General features: G+C 37.6%; 1 protein-coding gene across 1 annotated transcript; it reads right to left on the bottom strand.

Moving 5' to 3' along the window:
* Positions 1–11,374: 11,374 nt before the first annotated feature.
* QRFPR (pyroglutamylated RFamide peptide receptor) lies at positions 11,375–17,392 on the bottom strand (the record flags this gene model as incomplete). Its single annotated transcript, XM_009877529.1, has 5 exons — positions 11,375–11,962; positions 14,002–14,099; positions 15,626–15,861; positions 16,570–16,631; positions 17,234–17,392. Coding segments are annotated over 5 exons (959 nt in total), but the record flags the coding sequence as incomplete, so codon positions are not given.
* Between the last annotated feature and the right edge of the window lie 611 nt (positions 17,393–18,003).

Below are 18,003 nucleotides of genomic sequence, written 5' to 3'. Positions count from 1 at the left end.
CGCCCCCTCCCCCATATCAGAGCAGACCCCCTCTTTCCTGACAGTGGCATCCTCTTTCTGCAGGAAAAAACATCATTTTCAAGTTCCAAGTGTAGACTTAAGATGCTTAAGCAGATAAAAATCAGGCAAGTGCAGGCTTTCAGCTTCAGTATGCTCCAAAGCACATCATGGCTACTTGTTAGCAGTATCCCAAAAAACATCACAGAAATCCCAATGACAAAAGGAAGGAAAATCTTTAAGGAACTCCTTGTCACGTGTAGCTCCCACTGGGAGCTAAGAGATCTAGTCTTTATTAACACGATCAGGGAAGAGCAGCTACGTAATCAATGTGTTTCAAAGCACCATTGCACAAAGGAACAACAACAAAAGAAAAATGCAACGTCTCTCTCCATGTTTCTTCTTAATACTAATTCTAGGGAGAAGGGAGCTCTCTCAAACGCTTACCAAACCCTGCTATCAAATACATGCTTTGAAAACCCTTGAGGATCACAGTTCTCTAAGAGAAAAGTGACCGAGAAGCCCAAGACCGCTTGTCTTGTGCTGCAACGGTGCCATCTACAGCCTGAGCGAGGCCACATCACCACCATAGGAGAGTTGCAGCAGGTGAAGAGATGTTTCAGACATTTTTGCCACAAATTCACTCTTCCACATTAAAGACTGGCCAAGGACACAGTTTTAATATGATATTTAGTAGGATACACTTTTATAGTTTACCCATGGAGACTTTGAGACTTTTCAACTACGGACCAAACCTAACAAAAGCTAAGTTGAGTGCTTAACAGATGTGTCTACAGAAACCATGTGTTAGAGGCAAGTACCAGAGAACATGACATTTCTGTTGTCAAACACACAAGACACTACACAGAACATATCTTATAGACTCCCAGAACAAAAGGTGTAAGTCAGCTGTCATCTGGTACAATCAAGACAAACATCCATTGTTGTTATTCTTAGGAAAAAATAAAAATTAAAAAAATAAATCAACTCTCCTAGTGCAGCTGGTACATCACTGAGAAGCCTTACTTCCTTGGAATTGGAAACATGTAAAGACAAAAAAATAGAATATGTAAACAGACAAGTGTCAATAAGTAGGAATAAAATGTGAATATAAATACATAAAATCAAATTCAGAAATAACAACGTATACTACACGCAAGCTACCAGGAAGAGAGGAGTAAAAGAACCCAGAAGCTTGAGCTGATGCAGGTTAAATTATTTTTCACATATTCCGTGGGCAGAAAACATCTCTTGTTTCTGCCACCAATCTGAAGTGGAACTGATATACTGTATCACAGGGGCCTTAAAAACTCTGCCAGCGCTGTCAGGCTCAGCCACCATCACGCATCGCACTGCATCTCCCCACACTGCCCTTGTCACCACCTTGACTGTCATTACAGCTGCACCCAGGCCCAACATCAAGTGCCTGCCTGACTGCTGCACCACTCTCCAGCTCCCCTACTCCATGCAAACCTCATCAGGTATATGTGCAGGTGTCTCAATTTCAAGTTCTCTCACTATATGCAAGCCAAACATAACCAGGACAGCAAGCAAGGTCTTCCCAGGGGCCTAGACAGCCTGAAATGCAGTTCACATATCCGACAGCCTTGACGGAGTACAAATTCTAAAACACAGAGTGCTTCACTTGATCAAAATTAATTGTCTGGTTATTCCAACCTGTATGAAAGAGACAGCGAGGTCACAGGGAACTCAAGGAATTGCTTCAGGGGAAGCAACAGGCAAAAAAAAAATAGACAAGAGACTAAGTGAAAGAGTAAAACAAACTGATCAGGTGAAAAAAAGAGGGAAGCAGCAAGGCAAAAGGCAGAAATTAAATCCTGACTTCCCACTTAAAGTTGATTGCTAGGAATAACCATCTACAGCAATACTTAACTGCAAAGTTCCGTGACTCTATAAAAGCACAAGGTTCCCTGGGATGTCACTGGAATATCAAACGGGAGAGAAGAGAAAGCAGCCCTCGTACAAATTGAGAAATACACTTCAGCCTCTTCCCTGAGCGAATCCAACACAGTCCAGTTTGTGGATTTCTCACCTTTCACAGCAGAAACTGGACACTAGGGACATGTAAAACTAAGCATAGACAATCCATAAGCTTGTTAAAGTTGATCTGCAGAGCAGCTGTCCCATAACACAGCCAAGTTTAATAAATTAAAAAGCAAAACAAGAACAGAATAAAAAAGTCTGCATTAACTATTTAGACATTTTATTACAGGTACATGTTCCCATGCAAAGAGACTGCCTCCATCTAGATCTCAACTCGGTATATACTCATTAGGATTCTTACCTTAACACAGTTTTACCTCCCCCTCCACCTGTCTTGAAATGAAACCTGCTCCACAGCAGAAAGCACAACCTCCAACCTGACCAGTAACATTCCCAGTATTCATACCTTCACAGCACCTCTGCTGAACGCTTTACTTCAGACCGTGCTGCAAATAATAGTCATTCAGGTTTGGGTTACACTGAAGTTACTGTTATTCATAAATTTTACTTCTTGCTCTGAACTCAGCGAGAATTTTGGTCCTGACTTAGTCTGCCAGCAGGGGCTTCCTCGTCTGGGTATCGGTAAGCAGAGGCCTAAATTTGCAAACTGTCTTTCTGTAAAAATGTACGATGCTCTCAGGCTTTGACCTCTGAAGCAAACACTTATTTATGATAATCACTGCAACAAGGATGTAAATCCGTAAGTTCTTGGAGTTATGAGCAAAGTAAAAAAATACCTTCAATATTCATAACATTAAGAGCTTCACTGCAGTATGACCAAGGCCAACTTTGCTAGACTCGTGACTTCAGGGAGTCCACCAGGAAGAGTCCCACATGAGTACAGTCTAAAAAGGTGATTAAGAAGCAAAAACACATTAAAAAAAACCCAAACAAAATAAAACAAACCCATTGAAAAAACCCTGACCTTTTCCTTTTACAAAGAGATTTTCCTGAAATACTTGTAACTATTTACTATTTGTGAGTAGCAAATTCTAGTCACTATTTATTACTGTTTAACTTCATCAGCAAATATCTGCCTGCCAAGTGAGTCTCACTTGCACAACATGAGAAAAAGCCATTCAAAGTCTTCTTTCCCCTCCAGTGGGACAGATGACTACGTCAATGTACTTCTGCTTTATTTATTCAGCTAATTCGTTCTTCAGCACTGGAAAAATGCAGTTAACCTGGCAGATTTTTTTAGTTAACAAGCTGTTCAAGAAGAAAGTTAAATTAAAACAGTGTACCTGTGATACTAGTGGAAAACTACATTTGATCCTGTAACGCTTGTATATACATACAGTAGAATATTTAGCAGAGGTGGCATAAATACAAGTAGCAAGGACATCCATTTCAAATGGGAAAATGAAATGGCTTTATTCATCAGCTGCAAGTGCACTGAAAAAGTCTGAAATTCTTCTTATATATTTCCAAGATGTAACAAGAGAAATGTGGGTACCTTGCCTTAAATCTTATATTATTTAACTAAGGCTTTGCTTAAAGGCAGAAGGGAAAGATGGTGTAAATTAGAAATTGAATGTTATTAAAGCTGTAAGTTAAAGATGCAAGAAATCCAGGTCTGAAAACCACAATTTTGAGTTTATAATGAGGCATGAAAATACACATTTATACTGACACATAGTGAATTCTGTACAAGGAGAAAGTTAAGCATCCAAAGGCACTTGTGTTCTTGCAAACAGAGAAAATAAAGACACAGCTGTCATCAAAGACTAGTATTTACTCCATAGGGCACTGTTAAAGCCTCAGCTGAAATGATGCATACAATTTAATAACCTATGTTCAAAAACGATTAGAGACAGATGAGAGAAGGACCATGAGCAAGGGAACAATAAACTTACCTGATGAGAGAAACTCACAAGAAATCTTGGTGTGATTAATTTGAAAAAAAAAATAAAAAATCAGAGGGCTGCCACTGGAAAAAGCAGACAAAAGCTAGAAAGCAACAAAGAGATTTCAGCCAGAAGCTAACAAAAGAAATTTTCCTGTAAGAAAGGAGTGCTGATTTAACTAAGTCTTTCAGTGTAAGCACAACACTGTCATTTCAGTACAGAGTCCCTTTCACAAACTGACCGGATTCCACAAACAGTAACTGAACCCAGCAAGCTCTACCCATGTGTTCCAAGGCAAAACCCTTAGAAGCACCATCTAAGCCTCTATAAGAAAATACTGATGAATTATTTTAAATGATTGCTTCACGTAAACTTCGTGTTTAATTTTCACAGTTACCATCACACGAAGAGAAAATTCCAAGACATGTCATTTTCCAAGTCACACCATTTCCTAGCACCAACTGAGAGAAAAAACATTAAAAAAACCCCATCACACTCACTGGAAATGCTTGAACAGTGACAGTACACACAGCTAGATTTATACATAAAAAAGAAGAAACAATCATTAACACAACTAGGTATGAAAAGTAAATTTATGGGAAGCTAACTTGCATTACACCAAAAAAAGAAAAAAAAGAAAAAAATTGAATAAAAATAAAAATCAAAGAAACCATGGTGCAACAGGACCAAAAAGCTTATAGGCCACTGTGATATGCAGCTGCAGGAATTTATTTTGGATGCTAAGGACAATGTTGTTGTAAGTGCGCCTAAGACATACATGAAGACTTTTTGAATGTGAACAAGATTTCTGATATCAAGAAAGACTTATGTCTTCAGCAGTTTACCTTAATTACATGTTTCAACTTAAGTGCTTAATAAAAGGACATCCATAAAAATAATCTGGCTACACTCCATGAGACAAAGTATCTTCTGTGAGCAACAGAAGAAATGGATGGACTGACACTGTGCTGACATGGAAGTGAAGCCTGAAAGTGGTAACTCTATAGCAATTATATATAAAATCGATAAAAAGGACTGAAAAAAAAAAAATCAGAGAGAGATGAATGATTTCTTCCTTTTTCAGGAAGGAGTTATACTAGCACTTAAGAGTCTTTCCATTCTCACCCAAGTCTGAGCACCTTTGCAAATGAGAAGTGACAAGAGAAAAACAAAGTATCCAAGTGCTCCTGAGCATCTCCAAGCCTTGCGCTCAGCCCCAACACATACGTATACAGAATGATCTTGCTGTCCAGCTACACAGGTCTGCTTCAAAAAAAAAACCACCACCAAAAAAACCACCCAAATACTTGTATACAGTACTGAAGCTCTGAAGAAGTTGTGGCGTTTTTAATACGTCTTGAAAAACCTTTTTTTTTTTTTTTAGTGGGAGCATTTCAAGTTGAGGTTTTCTCTTTTTGACCAAAAAAAGGTGACAAACGGATGATGTTTGGAGCAAAGGTTTTAAGATGATTTTTCCAAAGAACGAGAAATAAGCAGAAGCTTCTTCTCTGAGTAAAAAAAAAAAGAAAATAAGCAAAAAGGTAAAGAAATAAGCACTTTCCACAACAAAAGCTTTATAGTTGACAAGATACTGATCTGTCAACAAGACTCAGGTAACATTTTTCAGGCAGCAGACACCTTATAAATCTTGGTTTGGGGTTTAAGCACCGTACAGGGCACGTTAACCGTTTCTAGCCTATTACCTCTACCTAAATTTTTTCAAGTCTTTCATGAATATTCACGTTACCTGCAAATATCCTTAAATATTCTCATCCTGCTTTGCAGGATAGCACTTTTGCAGCAAAACAGATGCTATCTCAGTTTGACTTGCAGGACTGTTATTTATTCCTAGGAATAAATAACAGTTTTTATTCCTAGGAATGAAAGGAACCAGATTTTATTGCTTTGATTGACTGTTCTGTCGTACTGATGCATCTGAAAAGTTATGGAGGGGATTACAAACTCTCATAATAAAACAGGATGTGTCCCTGAAGAAGAACAGACTACCACACGCTTAATTTCTTCCTATTACAAGGTTAGAGATCAGTTGCTAAATCCAAGGTAAGCACCTACTTCACCATTAGTTCCGCTCAATCTGAGGAAACATATGAAAATTGCAGTTTCATCAGGTCATGGAGTGCATTAAACAGTAATTTGCTCTAGTGTGGATTTATATTTTATTTGAAATGCAAGTACCATAAACATTTAAGCATTAATTTTTACAAAAGACATATTCATGCCTCTATAAAACGAAGTCTAGACGAGGCAGCTCTAATGACCTCAGCTGCTTACAGACAAGGCAGTAAGACAAAATTTGCCACTTTGGGCAAGAAAGGGCAAAACACCGAAATCCCCCAAAAGGAAACAATTATCACAAGCAGTGATAATTCAATGGTAAGGATCGTATCACATCCCAATAGCAGCATTGGAGGTAGTAATTTAAATAAGTATCTACTACAGAAAGAAAGAAAATTTCCAAACATTTGAGCAGGACTTCACATCTTGATGGTTTTGAAGAACAAGAGCAACTTGCACTAAATAAATAATTACATACTAATAGCATGGACTTTTTCTCATGTCTCATCACCATCGATTTTTAAAGTAACTTTGTAATCCATAAACTTCACTGGAGCTTCAACAAATTGCTCGACTTTGCAATAAGACTCCAGGAAGCCAGTTTCCATGTGCAAAAGCACATGGAAAAGGATTTTCAGTATAGGCAAAAAGAAAAATGTTATGTAAATGTTTCTTGAGCAATATATGCAACCTAAGCCCCTGTTGTGTTTCTGCATTACATCTCTATTTATCAGAACAACACAAGCTTTAGAACTCTGCTGTTCATCAGAATTCGTCTACAACATAAAGGAAAATCTGCTTTGAAAACCTTAAAACAAACCTGAGATTTAATCTGCTAACCAGGATGCAGAGAAAAATTGCTCTAATCCTCATCTTTCTGCTGTTCTGTTCTCATCAGGTCAATCTGACCCAACTGGACTGTGCTCCCAATGCTCTGTCTCCTCCTCGTCCTCTCAGGGCTCCTGCTCCATTCCACCCTTCCCCTTGAAGAAGCAGCAAAAGTGCAGCTTTCATTCTTCCTAGCCTTTTGTTCTGCATTTAGATGCTATCTCGCTCCCAAAACTGTTCTCTAAATAGTTTATTAACTTTCCCAACTTTTCTTAACACTCAGATCATCACTAATCTATACAAAAACATAGGTTGCCATCATTATCTTCCCACCCCATCTCTTTACATCACCAGCTCTACATTCTTACATTTACTTACTCCTGTTTTCTTTTTCTGAGCAGTCATTCTAGTCTTCATTTTCAACACTCTTGATGTTTCTTCATGCCTCAGATGTCCCTTCCCCTCTACTGGATCATTTGTTTTACTAGCTTCTACCCTACTCGAAGACTGCAAGCAGCTTATACACTCATTACACATTAGCTAACCACATATAGGCAGGACTAAATCATCGCTATCCTGAGAATTTATTTACTTAACCCCTTGATGTAGGCACATCACAGGTCTCTACTGGCTCGGCAATCATACGACGCAGAGCAAGGCTGCTTTCCATTATTCCTTGGAACAGGCTGATATTCAGTATTTTTTAATGGCTATTTTCTACCTCTAAAAAAAAAAAAATATAAATCTGCGCCCCCATGCCTCATTTAGGGCTGTTCTCATCTCCGAGTTGCTATTGCTAACTTATTAGGGGGAAAAAAATGGAGGTTTTTTATTACATAGCTTCACTATATGTACTCTCAGCTTAGCAACTTGTCCATTTACAGCTGAATTGCCAACATTTTTACATGAACTCACGTTGCTAACACTACGCAGTACCCCTCAAAATGCTCACCATAACCCAAAGTTTTAAACAGTTAACTGATCGATTTTGGAGCTATGTTTTTATTCGGAATTTGGCTGAAGATGTTCTAAGTACACACTGTCAGACTGAGACACACTGTTTTCTGTGCTATTCTTTGTTATCCTTGTCTAAGGAATCATCAAAGACTACTTCAAAACGGAATGAAACTATGAAACTTCAAACAGACATGTCCTGTTCTGCACCTAAAAGCTCCCATCACTCAATATCACACTTGTTTTACGAAAACAATTATCAATGCTACAGGGGAACCTGTAAATTCTCGGTTTAGGTGTTTACCTAAACACAGTGTTGTGCCTCCATTATTGTGTTGGCCCTTAACATCACCAAGCCTCATCAATAAAAGCTTAGTCCCCTCTCTATTAATCACAAAGTACTTCAGCCCAGTACCTCTTTCTAAAGTTTAAAACCATACCTACAAACAAATCCATCTCATGTCCTCTGAAATTAATCCCCCTCAAAATAACAAAATATTTGTGCCAGGAAAAAAAAATAAAAATCACACTTTGTATATATACATATATTTATTTCTTCCTCTGTCTCCTAAAGAATAGGAATTCTGCAGCAGATACATGATTATGGTTACTGAGAGGGTTCACTCCCTTCTACTTACTGTTTTTCTTGTCTATACTCTCTTATTTCAGTTGAGCAAGACCACACATGTGGTACTTTTTCCTGTTTCATTCCAGTTTCCCAAGTCTCTGCTCAGCTGCAAGTGTCCTTCCAGTTTCCTGTCTTCATCCACATATCAGTTCCTGGCATCATCTCATCTTAACTTTCAGGCTTAGACCTTGACAGCTGAGAATAAAACAAGTTCCTCTTTAATCTGATCCAACTCAAAGAAATTTTAACTGATTCCTAACTAAGATATTAAAAAGAAACCTTTTTGAGGAAGCTTTCTTCCTCAAAGAAGACATTAGTTTCAATAAATATTCTCAGTTTAGGGAAATACACATGGTTATCCGTTCTCTTCCCTGAAAAAGCTATTAGCCACAATTTTTTCTGATTTATCCACCATGAAATTCTGTTTTTGTAAGGAATAAGCAGGCAAACTTGAGAGTACAGCTAGGCTGTCTTTTCCACAGCAATGCTAGCTTTTTGCTAGTTTCAAGTATTCACAGTCACACACTCCTGGACTGACAGTTGAGACAATTCAATAGAACAATTTGTTTTGTTAGTTAAATAAAAGCTGAAGCTCTTGACAGTTTAAAAAAACCCACATAAATCAAACAAATAAACAAAAAACACCAACATGGGCAAGATGTTGGTCAGCAAAGGTTCTTCTGTTCCCTGCTAGGACTGCTCACAAGATTATCTGGCTGTGAGAAAACAACTGTGTCAAAACCACATAAATAATATAGTAGTTATTATTAAGGACAGCATGAGAACTCTCTTGAATAGTTTGGTTTACATTTAATCTAACCACAGACACATATATCTGAATGTGCTGAAACATAAAACATTTCTCTCTTACCAAGAGACTGGAAGGCTTCTTCACCCTCTCTTATTTTGTTCTCTAAAGTCACATCTTTAATCACATTTCTCAGGATTACAGTAATAGCTGGCACCTGTAACAGGACTGGAAATTTTATCCCTAAAGCAGCATATGTAAGATTATATGTACCTTTAAACAAAGGGAGACTCAAAGAATGAAGTTAACAGGATATACTCCCAATGCAAAATAGCACCAGCAAAGTCAAAACCTAATTTTAATGAAAAAATTAATACTGAAACATTTCCTCATTGACCTAAGATTTTGAGGCAACAGAAGAAACAGATAAGACAAAAGAAAAACATAAACTACTTCGCAGTTAGTTAAATACTTGCCAAAATCTGTCACAGAAATTAACAGTGAAAATAAATAAATAGCATAAACGTTTTTCAGTTACAGATTCTGTCAAAACACAATTATCATCAGTCAGATGAACTTAACACCAACTGAGGAAAACTATGATAATAAATCATCATTTCTCTGTTCTCCAGAGTAGAAAACTTTTACTTAGAGACTGACCTCTGCCCAGAAAGAAAAACAAGCTAAAGGCAGAAATTATATCCAAAGAAAGTGACATTTATAATTGCAGGCAAAAAACTGTTGCTGTTGCTTACAGAATTATTCAAATGTCATGCACAGAGCTATGTCTGCACAACTGTGTAAAGCAGAACTTGACCTCACTCATGTTCTTTTACTCAGGCGTACCTCCACAGAATTGTTATTTTATCTCATGCATAGGCTTGTGTAAACAGGAGTGCTCTTAATTCCTGGCTGACAGGACAATTCAAGAATCTTCCTCTGTCATGGCATGGGAAGATATCATATACGATATAAATATATATGTAAATAAATAGTATGTCACAAGCCAGCACGTTTTGCACTGGAATGTCTTATCCAATGGAAATCTGTAAACATTAAAGGAGGATCAGATAACTTCCAATTTATGCAAGGTTGATTTAACTAAGTTTTCATTTACAGTCAAGTGTAAAGTAGCAATCTAAAAAAAAAATTCTAAAATTTGCTGCTAAGGGAGCAATAAGGTCTCTTAAGTGAGTCAAAGGATGACAGAAGAGAGCACCAACATTTAACAAGCTATTAAAAGATCCCACCTAATGTCAGCTGGAGTTGCAAATTCTGTATTTCCAAGCCTCACTTATGGGATTCATTTCATCCTGTACCATTCTAGATCAGTTTTGTCCCAGTGCTACACTTGTAGGCATCCTCCTGCAGTTTTTCAATCAGACCCACCAAGAGCAAAAAATGCTTACAGTTTATATGATTTCATCCCCATAATTTCCTGTGAATACTAAAAGTAACAAAACATTGGCCATGTTCTTAGACAGTAATTAATCCACTTGGAAGATGATAGGGAGACAAAAGAATCTAGGCATATCTTTAGAAAAGCATCTGGTCAGAACACCATGATATTCCATTGAAAGTCTTCTGCAGAGTCCCAACAGGCTCTGGATCTGGCTCATGTATCCCTCCAGAAAATGGCAACACCGCACTTTCAACCTGCAAGTCACATATCCAAGCATCACTAAGGCAAATTCAGTGCTTACTCCACAGACTATACCTCCAGCATCTGCACACTCCCGTACACCACTTTCTCAGCTTTGACATTTTTAAGCAGAACAAAGAGTAGTTTATCAGGCAGTACACTGGCATTTGAATTTGTACCCAAGAATAAACCTGTAAAAACAGCACATTGTAAAAACATGCATGCATTGTTATTTTTTAATATGCTTCCTGTTAACAAAATCTGAACGTGCATGAATGTTTCAGTCTTAATGTCTTCAAAGTCAAACTCTGGCTGGCTCTTTCATATACTCTTCTTTTCAAAACAGATTTCCATATAGAGTCTGCGCTTTTGCTGGATTCAGGCCTGAAGCTCCTCAGAGCTGCAGAGAGATCTTACAATGTTAGACTCATGGCCAATATCCATGTTGTCAAAATAAAGTGCACCCTATCCACAGCTCCTGTCTCCCATCATTCAGCTGTGTATGGTCTAGTTGTGTGCCAGCATCCAGACACAAAATAAACAGAGCAAGCAACAGCTTTTTGTTTCACCTAAAGCAGAGGGCAAACAAGCCCTAAATTAGCTTAGGCAGGAAAACATTGTTTTATTTCCTGGAAATCATACAGTAACACTGTTTGCCAAAATTTTATGCATCTTTATACAATATACTACATTTTCTCATCCATTACCCCAATATTATAACTCATGAAATATTCTTCTCCTCATTTCAGCAGGCAAAGTGTAAAATGGTTTTAAATGGCTTACTGAAAGTTATATCAAGAGAACACTTTTTTCGTTCTCCAACCTCTTGTGATGCTACTGTCCATTTCCTAATGCAGAATGCACAGTAAGCTCAGCGCTGAATAAGGCAAGATGTCTTTTCAAATTCCTTTTTGAAGCTGGCTGATCACAGAACTTGACTTCAATGTTGCCATCACTGAATGCCTCCCTCCTGGCTTCCTCAGAGTCAATGGGATCTCTTTGAGAAACACTTGCCTTTTGCCTCCTCATAGTAATCCCCGAGTTCCCAAGTTGTCTGGCTGGTGATGTATTTTCTTTGACAACGCAGAAGCAGATGGCAGACAAAAAATTTTTCTTGAAGTTTTCATTCATGAAAGCATACACGATAGGGTTGCAAATAGAATTGAAGAATCCAATGATCTGGACTATTGCAAAGATCATTTTGATCGTCACATCATCATACTCCTTTTCAAAATTACCTGGAAAGGAAAAAGGCAATATGCTGTATGTATAGAATGGCATAAAAACCTACTATGTAGCCTATTTATAACCAGCTTCACATTAGAATTTTTATTTAAAAAAAAAAGTCAGCAAAAAACCTTGCTGGAGGTTCTCTGTATTAGCAAGAGTGTTTTCATTAGCACCAAAACATCAAGAACCACATAGCTTTGCTTTCTGTATATCGTAACTAAGGACAGAGTCATTTCAAAGAGGCAATTTATGAGCCAAAAAACTTGCCTAATGACCAAACAGAAGAAAGCTTCCTGCATGCTCAGTATAGGCCTTGTTTATTCAAGTTGTTCTGACTCAGACTTATTGTCTGTACCAAATGTCTAAGTACTTGAATACTAACCCCTGTCTTGTCACTGACCACACGCGGCTTCCTTCTCAGTGCTGACACAGATCAGCTCATGGAGGTAAAAACGCATCTTGGTCACATCTCTCACTCTTAAATCACCGAGATCACACAGAACTTGGAATTCTTTGAATTGAAATACTCAGTGATCAAACTCTGGATAAATACTTCAGAGCTTTACAAGGCAAGTAAAATAAAGGTCTTGCAGCACCTGAATCAATTCCTGAAATTAGCAAACAGTTCAGAGTCGGACAACTTTAACACTGGACAAAGACAGGTAATTTGAATAATTACAGCTTCTGTACTTTCGATTCTGCCCAGGCACAAAGATCATTTGGTTCAGCTGACTGGCTGCTGGACTACTGATTTATCTGCTACAATCTTATCGGTGATAGAAGACAAAGAAAAAGCTGCTGCCTTTGGCAAATAAAGTACAACAGCACACTGCCTGCTGCAGGAAAGCAAAAAACCAACAGTGCAAGAGCTCAGAAAATAGAACAAATAGCAAAAACAGTTAGCAAGCATTGAGGGCATTTCCAACCTAGTATAAAGTCTAAATCACTGAAAAAGTTGAATTGGATTTGTTGGGTATTATCACTATAGTGTCTAATATTTTTATTTCCAATATTAAGACCAGGGCAAGTGAAGGGATAAATATTTCATAACAGTTTAACTCAAAGTAGTACAACTTGAGTGGATGCAAATACAAATCTTTACACATTAAATTTTAAATAAAAGTTACTTGCTCAGGAGGTTTTATACTTGGAAGTAACTTTTACATTCCAGCCAAGTACTTCCGACCTTTCAGTAAATAAGGGTAGCATGATCGACATAAGAATCTACAAAGACATGCTCACCATCCTAACAGTCAAGTCTTGTTGTTTCCTAAGTCTTGCAAGGCCTAGTAAACTTCCTTTTCAGAATGGGATGTGCTGTACAAATTCAGAAACAATGACAATCCGCTTTCTAAAGAGCTTACATTCTAAAAGAGCAGACAGAGCTTGTGTTCCTTCCCTCCATCCATCTTGCAAATTTCAAGGTTTACAGCAACACACAAAACTATCTTATTTCTTGGGTTTTGTTTGGCTGGTTTTTAAATCACACAGCAGGGAAGAAAAGATGTGGCTGGCACACAACTTACACTCAAATATAAGGTTATCTATCAAACACTCCATTAAAGGTCCCTTACAACTTAAATGATTCTACAGAATCATAGAATGGCCCAGGCTGGAAGGGACCTCAGAGATCATTTTAACCCAGGCTCCCTGTCGCCAGGGACGCCACCTCTCGACTAGATCAGGCAACACATGGGGACCGAGCAGGAATTGAACCCACAACCTTGGCATTCTCAGCGCCACACTCAGCTGACTGAGCTAACCAGCACCCTATATTAGGTTTGCTGAAAACTACCAATTTTCCAAAAGGTCTGCAGATCGGTCTATCACTCGTAATCTTCAGAGTAATTCATCTGTCGTTGGCTGTATCTCTCATGATCAGACAGCGATCCAGGATTTATAAGCATAACATTAACCTTTGCTAGCAAAAGGTATCCTACAGCTGAAGGCTACAGCAGCATTAGCTTTTCACAACCTGTATTTCCATTATAACACACAAAAAAAAAACCAAAAAAGGCTTTACTATATGACATGTGGCAATACTCACTGTATTCCATCATCATGTGAATCACATGGAAAGGGGCCCAACAGACTGCAAAGAGAAACACGACTGTCACCATCATAACAATTGCTCGCTTCTTCTTCCTGAAAGTGCATCAAGACATTCCATACTAAATCACTAAGAACTGGCTGGTAGTTAGACAAGTTAGATCTGTAAATGTGTTCTGATGGTTACAGATGCAAATAAAACCTTGGAAGAATACTCAGAAGTACACAATTACCTTAGAAAGAAAATAGGCAGCACCATCTAAGTACATCAATTAACACCTTTTTCCTCTCTTCTGGGCAAGCAATGCACTTGTCAGCTGCAGCAAGGAACAACATTAGCATATCTTGCAAGGCATTTTCCCTCTGTTGAAGCAGAGGTAATTCCAGTAGTAATAGATGGTGTGGAAAAAAGCCACATGAATAACACAAAAACGGAACAAAAAACCCCAACAGAGTCCTTTCCTAGATCTGAGAGTACTGACCATACCTTCAGTACCTGATTAAACAAAGAATTTGACAGAGTTAAGTAAACTACACCTGCAACATTACAACTTTCCTGGTACCTGAAATGCTAGAAGAGGAGCAAAACACACACTCCCTGCCTCCATTCCAACACCTCACAAACTCAAGGTATACCTGAATTTATCATCATCCCCAAATTAATACATCAAATCATAAAACTACATTTATAGATTCCAAGATGGGTATCTCGCTTCACCTAAAAAGGCAGCATTTCACTAGTAGCAGTTACAGGGTCTTGTCTCCCTACTTTGTGAAAATCAACTGAGGAGAAGCCCAAAGATTACACGTACCTTAACCTCTACAATCTTTCAGATTTAACTTAAAAGGGCCTGCTTCCTTATGAACTTCGTTACAAAATTAACCAACGAATCGTTTATCTTTAAGCTGGTTGTCAGTGTTCTTACAGTTGATACTTAAGGTGATACTCCTCAACACACAGAACTGTTACATGTTTATAGCGCATCAAGCAACAGATCAATTTGCCAAACAAAAGGAAAAAAACATGAGGCAATATTAAGGGTAGCCCATATTTAGTGCCAAACAGCAAAGTTCATAGTTTTGGGGTTTTTTAACTGCTCAGATAGAGCATTATCATCTGGATAATCTCACACAAACACATCGAAAATCTTCAGAAGCTATATCAAGTTAAACTGTATCAAAATAGTTTTAAATTGTTTCTCATTTTTTCCCCTATGTTAATTCAGTTTATAATAGGATCATAAACAAGTGTTCACAGTCTTAAAATTATATAAAAAACTTTTCATAGAACATATAGAAATAAATTTTCCCAAAATCATCTTCTAACTCATGGCATACATCTTTCACAAACAAGCATTTCACAATATGTAATGTGATTTACAGAGAGGGCTTGGTTTCTAAGGTGTGGCTACACGATACTTGGAAGAAAACAATCTTGCCAAGTTGTCTTAAATTGGGTACATAACTGTTACACTAGCTAGCTTTAAAAATCTGATATATGCTTGTAGACTTGCCAACAGACAAGGAAAGAAAATTTTCTTTTTGGCACCGGTTTTCAAAAACTGGCAGAAAAGAAAAGCTTTCTGAAAGTCAAAGTTCCGATTGTATTTTACTGTACAAACCTTGATATTTTAGACATTTCACTCCCATGAATGGTTTGAAGAACAGAAGCATCTCCCACTCGTTTCTTAATCCAGAGTTCATAGCCAATTTTAGTGTACAAAAAAAGCATCAACATCAGTGGAAGAAGGAAGAGTATAACAAGAATAAAGGTTGTATATATCTTCTGATGTACTGGACTGGTCCATTCTTCCAAGCAACAAACATAGACCTTTTCGTACAGAAAGTCATATTTAACCTGTAACAAGTGTAAACAAGATGAATCACGAGGGTGTTTACCTCAACTATAAAAACTAAGCACATTCAAATATTCCTTGCTCTTAATACAACAACCAAAACTCAACAAAGGTTTTTTTCAAAATGACAAAATTCTTCCAAGTATTTGTCCGCATCAAGTGCTGGCTTGATCCAAGCTGACAGAGAGAGATTAGTAAACGCTCTGACTTGCACTCGTCTCAAAGTTTAGGTTTTTTTAAACGAGGATTTTCAAAAGAGACCTTGGTTATCTATCTTGCAAGCAAAGATAGGCGTACAGAAACTTCACACATTAGTAATTTGAGAAAAGTAACATTTGTTAACATTCAGACTTATAAGTAGCAGATTCTGACAGGCATGTTTTCATTCTCAAAAACTGTATCTTCCCAAGGTATAACAGGCAGCTAATTACATTTTCAAGCAGGAATAGTTCTTCGAAATCTTGAGGAGCCCTATTTCATCCTGAAACGGTCATGTAAGCCCTACACTGCTGTGTGCCAGTGCACCCATAAACCAAAACGAAGCCTCAGTGGAAGTTACAGACGTAACTACTGTTGACGCACAGAACAACTCTGCTTCTCTTATCCCACTCTCATTTGAAATGGAGTTTACTCAATTTCATTACTAAAGGTACAAAACGATGAAGCAATAACTGAGCTTAAAATGTAAATTCTCATTTCACGTGACATACCTCAAGCCGTTGCACGTGCCACATAGGTGACCCAACCATAAGTGCCAGCAACCAGACTATCCCTATAAACAAATACATTCTTTTAATATTTCATACAATAAGCAGAGCAAGTCTTAGTACGAACAGTTTAAAACCTTCATCTTTTACAAGTCAGACAAAGTAGAAAAAGAATACAGGTTTTTTTTGAAGCATGCATCAGTCAATATTCACCTCAATAAAAGCATGTTCCTTTGTTATCACTTTTCCTTCTCAAACAACCTTCATTTACTGGTATTCAAGTGTAATGGCAACTTAATTTGCATAAGCAGCATTACGTATGTTCTTTTTGTGTAACAGTGGAAGGACCATTTACAGCTGTGATATTACTACAGCAGTACTTTAATATTTTGAAGCTTTCTTAAAAGAAAACCAAAGGTTTATGGGAATCTTGGTTAAGTATATCTTTCACTTTAGATTTTAAGTTTACTATCAGGGCTTCAAGTAGTAATTACAACACATAACAGGCATTATCCTTCAAATATTTAACAAATGTTACCAGAACTAGTAACTCTACCTCTGAATATGAGTCGTATCAATGCCTTCTGTTCTCTCATGCAATCTACACCAACTATGCTCAATATTATTTCTCTATACACACAATTACCAGAGATGGATAAAATCTTACCAAGCATTGTGAAGGCTCTTTTATTGGTGTACTGCCACTTCATTTTCAGCGGATGCACAATCCCCTGGTGTCTCTCCACAGCAATGCAGGTCATGGTAAGAATCTCAGTTACAATAGCAGTGGATTGAACAAACGGTACCATCTTGCAAGCAAAGGCACCTGCAATAGTCAGAAAGCAAGGTATGCAACTGCTGCACTTGTGAAAAAGCTATCAATACCAGACTTTCTTAATAAAGTGATACTGCACAAAAAGAACAGACTGAGACGTCTAGACTTAACAGCTAAATCAAGTCATTTATGTAAGCTATTAATCAAAACCATCTCTCAATAGCGATTCTTCCATTGTACATGCTACATGTGCAAAATCAAGTCTTCCAAAGATGTATTCATGTGCTCTGTACCAGTCTGACACTTAGGCTTTTACTTACAACCAACTCTTCCATCATCTCTTTTCAAATACGCCAACGTACAGAAATATCTATTATCTTGGCAGATTATTCACAAGTTTTATACACATCTTAGTGTTATTGGCTTAAAAGTTTACCGCTGTTGGAAATATAGTCCTCCTGCTTGTTTAAATACAAATATATTTGCACGCTTTGGCACATAATGAATCACTTTGCAGAGTGATGGATACACACATACATACATATACACATACATATATGTGTATGTGTAGGAGTCTTCTAAGAGACATAACATAAGAGGAAAAATGCAACTTCATCAACAACTATCCATTGTCCGAGTCGTCTTCTTTCCCGATTAACACA

This window comes from Apaloderma vittatum, unplaced genomic scaffold (assembly GCF_000703405.1).
Source record: "Apaloderma vittatum isolate BGI_N311 unplaced genomic scaffold, ASM70340v1 scaffold2301, whole genome shotgun sequence".
NCBI classification, from domain to species: domain Eukaryota; kingdom Metazoa; phylum Chordata; class Aves; order Trogoniformes; family Trogonidae; genus Apaloderma; species Apaloderma vittatum.
Note: the sequence above shows the minus strand (reverse complement) of the source record. Positions and strands in the feature narration are given on the sequence as shown.